This window comes from Caenorhabditis briggsae (genome assembly GCF_000004555.2).
Source record: "Caenorhabditis briggsae complete genome, chrIV, whole genome shotgun sequence".
Taxonomy (NCBI): Eukaryota; Metazoa; Nematoda; class Chromadorea; order Rhabditida; family Rhabditidae; genus Caenorhabditis; species Caenorhabditis briggsae.
In genome coordinates, this window is record NC_013487.2 from 12,557,492 (window position 1) to 12,562,148 (window position 4,657).

General features: G+C 39.1%; 3 protein-coding genes across 3 annotated transcripts in view; 2 read left to right on the plus strand and 1 right to left on the minus strand.

Annotated features, from left to right (window-relative positions):
- CBG08367 overlaps nt 1–2,136 on the plus strand; it is a gene marked incomplete at both ends in the record, with an annotated part of 3,344 nt that extends 1,208 nt beyond the window's left edge. The window contains 4 exons of the mRNA XM_002634516.1: nt 155–395; nt 444–604; nt 1,495–1,659; nt 1,708–2,136. Coding sequence (XP_002634562.1) covers nt 155–395; nt 444–604; nt 1,495–1,659; nt 1,708–2,136 — 996 coding nt within the window. The remainder of the gene's footprint in view (nt 1–154; nt 396–443; nt 605–1,494; nt 1,660–1,707) is intronic.
- Nucleotides 2,137–2,994: 858 nt separating this feature from the next.
- On the minus strand, nt 2,995–3,259 carry CBG08366 (the record flags this gene model as incomplete). The annotated part of the gene is made up of 2 exons (XM_002634515.1): nt 2,995–3,156; nt 3,203–3,259. The coding sequence occupies 2 exons, from the start codon at nt 3,257–3,259 to the stop codon at nt 2,995–2,997; spliced, it is 219 nt and encodes a 72-aa protein (XP_002634561.1).
- An 897-nt stretch (nt 3,260–4,156) lies between these two features.
- The window catches only part of CBG08365, a gene marked incomplete at both ends in the record, with an annotated part of 1,009 nt that continues 508 nt past the window's right edge, over nt 4,157–4,657 (plus strand). The window contains 2 exons of the mRNA XM_002634514.1: nt 4,157–4,235; nt 4,292–4,618. Coding sequence (XP_002634560.1) covers nt 4,157–4,235; nt 4,292–4,618 — 406 coding nt within the window. The remainder of the gene's footprint in view (nt 4,236–4,291; nt 4,619–4,657) is intronic.

The following is a 4,657-nucleotide window of genomic DNA, read 5'->3' on the forward strand; positions in this document are numbered from 1 at the left end:
GTACGAAATAATGTGCTGTGGTTTTCTGAAAACGGGTCGCGTGCGGTCCGTATACGGTTCCTATTTCAACCGCGCGCGAACGCTGAGCGTCCGTAACGGATTGTTCGCGAATCACCTGTGATGTCTGCGTCCCAGAAATATTAACGAGTTTCAGTATCTCCTCGGAATCATTATTGCCTGGATTTTCTGCTTGATTCTGACAGTGACTAATGCTGAACCTCCCGGAGGACAAGCCAGAACTGATAACAATATCAGTTTGGCGGTATTCAGAGACACTCCTTGGGTACAAATTCCAAAACCATTATTCTTCGGACCACCGAAATTCAATGCAGCATTGGTTTGCGGATTCATGGCGTCGTGTTTTGCAGCGATGATTGAGAGTATTGGTGACTATAGTAAGCGTTGATGGGGAAACTGATTACTGTATTTTGAGCTATTTTCAGATCTCTGCGCCAAAATTTCCCAACAGACTCGTCCACCGCCATCGAATACCAATCGAGCGTTCGTCGTTGAAGGTGTCGGATGTATTCTGGCGGCACTCTGGGGAGTTGGAACTGGAATCACTTGCTATGCCGAGAACATTGCCATTATGTCCGTCACGAAGGTTTGTGATTTTTGGTTGAGTTGAAAAAGAGATAAGCGAAGTGTATGGTATTAGGTACTGTATTGAAACACAAGGAAATGGGGGTTTCAAGTGTTTATCATGTGAGTGCAAGGAAGTGAGTTTGTAGTCTGAATGGTGATAATTTCTGAGCATCGCGGGGAAGTCAAAAGTATATAAAATATGATATAATGTGGATTTTATACTATATAGAGGTGGTTTGAACCCTATGGTACTATTCCGGTACAAAAAGTCGGAGCTGTGGAAGACCACTACCGTAACCTTGACTGTCAAAAACATTTTTCCGGCTTTTTTGGTGGAAAAAGCTCGACTAGAAGCAGTGAAAAACAAGAAAATGAAACTGAGCAAATAAAAATGTTTTGAGTTTCGGTAGTTTTCGTTATATAATCTTCGGCTACGACCAACGGCTTTTCTCTTCCATATCTCCACTTTTTTGTACCTGAATAGTATTAAAGCTTTGATTTTTGGTGTCTGGTGATGATTTGATTTTTTTCATGTGCCCTCTCCAAGCACTCATCCTCACCTCAGAGAGTCATACCTTTTAAAATCATACAGCTGTCAATCAAACGAAAACACGAGTTCTCAATAAGCACGTTTTTTATTTTGTCCTGAAACTGACCGACTTCTCATAGACATCTTCTAAAGAGTTGATAAGACTACAAACGAAGATGGTGATAAAATTCTTTCCGATGGACAGAATACGTAATCGTGCTTATCGGGGTTTCAGGAAATTTATGAAGAATGTGATGTCGGTCATTCAAAGAGGAATTTTATTTTAAAAGGGGATCATGCGATACTTTATTGGAGAGTCAATTTGGAGTAGCCATTAAAAAGGGAATTTCTCGGTTCTAAGATAATACTGTAACTTACAGGTTACCAGCCGTGTAACCATGCAAATGGCTGGTGTCCTCCTCATCCTTGCCGGAATAATTTCAAAATTCGCCGCATTCTTATCAATGATTCCTGAACCGATCATTGGCGGACTTTTGGCTATGGGTGTCTCTCTAATCAACGGAGTTTCGCTGAGCAATTTACAAGTATGTTGGAATAACTGTTTTTCACAACAGCGTTTAATACTTTTGCAGACCGTCGATATGAAGATATCCAGAAATTTGACTATAATTGGAATTGCTATCATTATGGCAATTACCACGGCCACCCATTTTGAAAAGACGCCTTTGAATACTGGAAACAAAACAGTGGATGACGTCTTCGGAACTCTTCTAACCATCAGAATGTTAATAGGAGGTCTAATCGCTTTCACACTTGACAATATTGCTCCAGGAGCCACTAGAAAACAACGTGGATTCAGAGATGATAATGATTTTGACGAGGATGACGAAAAAGAAATGATTCCTGATGTGAAGCACAATGGCTATGCACTTCCTTCATGTGTCAATAGATTCTTCTTAAAGTATCATTGGTTGACATACTTGCCAGTGATACCATCGAAAAGATCGATTCAGGAAATTGAAAATGAAAGAAAGGGGGAGACGACCAAAGAGAAGTTATGAAATCATGATCGGATTCTTATTTGTATATATTTGTATATATGTATATTCCTGTATACTTTTTGTTGAATAAAAAATGTTAGTCTATCCGGTACTCATATGAAGTAAGCTGATAACAGTTCAATGAAAATTAAGGCTCACCTTTTTTTCTTTTTAGGAGACGTTTCGGAGTCTTTTTGGTGGAACGGTTATACTGTTGCCCGAACATAATAATTCGGATCATAATCGTTAGATCCAAAAAATTTACAAAGGTTTTCTTGACCATTCTCTTTTATTCCGAGGCCGTATTCATGAACATTTACCTAGGTAAACGCATACTTGTAATCCGGGCCTTTGCGGGGCCTTCTTTTTTACTTTTTGTAAATCATTTACACGTTCTATTTACCTAAAAGTAAATGTTCATGAATACGGCCTCCGATTTCTGTTCATTCCGGTATCTCCCCTGTCGTTTGTCCTTTCCGTTATCTCTGGTCCCCCGTATTCTTTTTATTCAGTTGTTAGGAACTCATTAGTATACTGTTTTGCATTCGCGCCGCTTACCTCACACATGTACGGAATTTAAGACACGCATCAGGCACTGAGTACCGGAAGTCTGAATGTTTTTAAGTTACTCAATTACTTATTAAACAATAAGATAACCCCAAACAACCTACTTTGCACTTTATTTGTTCAAAAAAAACTGGTAGTCATAGCTGGTGATAGTTGATAGCTTCAGAAGACGCAAACAAGGTTTTGAGGAAATTTCCAGCTATCAGAGCACTAACTTTAGGTCTTACTGTATGGGATATTAGATGATGTTGATTCAGAAGGAAATATTTTTTGATGCAAGTATTCATTTTAAAAAGTCAAAAATGACAATATTTACTTTCTTCCCCATCCGAGTGGAGTTGGTGGACGATTGATGTTGTGGATGATTCCAGCTGGGTTTGGAATGTAATTGAAGAGCCCTGGCTCCTCAACTGGAGATGGTCTTGGGAACAGAGATGGTTCGTAGTGCTCCATTGGATACCATGGAAGGAATTGCTGAATGTATCGTTTAGAATCATAGAAACTTCCTAGTTCATGTTACCGCAGAGACAGCGCAGATGGCGAGAAGAGCCAAGAAGCAAGTAGAGAAGAAATGCATGGTCGAAGAAATTTTCGATGGTTTCGAACAGAATCCAGTTTTCTTTTATACAATGATTTTATGACATCCCTCCGATTACAAGATGGGTAATATTATAAGGGGTGCTCGGGAAAAGATGACCCCTCGAAATGTTGCAGAAATTATTTCGGAGAGATGTTAGATCATTTACCAAAAAAATCATTGGAATCCTGATATTCTTATTAACAATTTTATCTGGGTCAATGGGAAGCATCTGAATGTCTTAAAAACATCTTAATATGCTGAAAATGTGCATTTTTTTCATCTTAAGATGAAGCTTAAATTTCGTTTTAAAAGGGGCATAATAAAATAAATTTCCTTGAAATTTCGTTCATAGAAGATCCTCGAAATTTTAACTTGCGAACCTGCCGGTCGAGGTCAGAACTACCGTAACTCCAGAAACCCCCGGAATATCTTCTGTCTTACCCTTTTTCCGAATGAAGCCTAAAATTGGTGTCAGTATTATTTACACGATTACTGTAATTTTTTTTCCACTGGCTCAAACTATCAAAATGAATTAATGCAAAGGGTCTCAAAATTTTAGGTTACGGTAGTTCTCGTAACGGGGACCGTTGGCCACGCCCACAAGCTTCCCTCTTCCACAAGTCCGATTTTATCTACCAAACAATAACTTATCTGAACCCAATCTGAAATTTAATACATGAAAACTTTGCCGATTATCTAGATCAAGCTCCAGAACAAAGGTTCCCGTCTGAATCAATGATCAAATTTTCGGTTCCAAGATTGTTATCTTTTAATTTACAGCCGCTGATTAACAGATGGAGCCGAGTATCTGGTTGCACTGTTGCGCACCTCCTTATCTTGATTACGATCTGTCTTTATAAAAGAGCTCTCAAACATACTAAAACTTATTCTATTATGCTTCCATCTCAAATCTTGACCACTGGTCAGCTTCTGGAACAGCTCACACTGAACCAGCAAGCGCAATCAGTGAATGGTTAGTTTTTTTTTAATTTTCAAGAGCCGAATTTATAGTTTTCTATGATGTTTCAGATCTCAATTTCATGTGGGCCGCTTTAATGATTCAAAACTCTTTGGTCACACAGTTCCTCAATTCTGCCTCTTTGTCGGCTCTCCCAAATCTGAATTTATCCAAGTCAAATCAACTCCAAGAAACTGACAATAGCCAAATGAAAATTCAAACACCGGGGAAAGATAGTAACTCAGCCAAAATCACTGCAAAATCAAACAAGCTCCATGCGAACTCTCCAAACTCTGTAAAGAAACCACCCAACGCATACATCATATGGTCAAGAGAGCAGAGAAAGAAAATTGGAAAATACTCTTTCAATCAGCCGAATGGAATCTCAATGGAGCTGGGTAAGTAGATTTTAAAGAAGGGGGGGGGGGGGGGGGGGG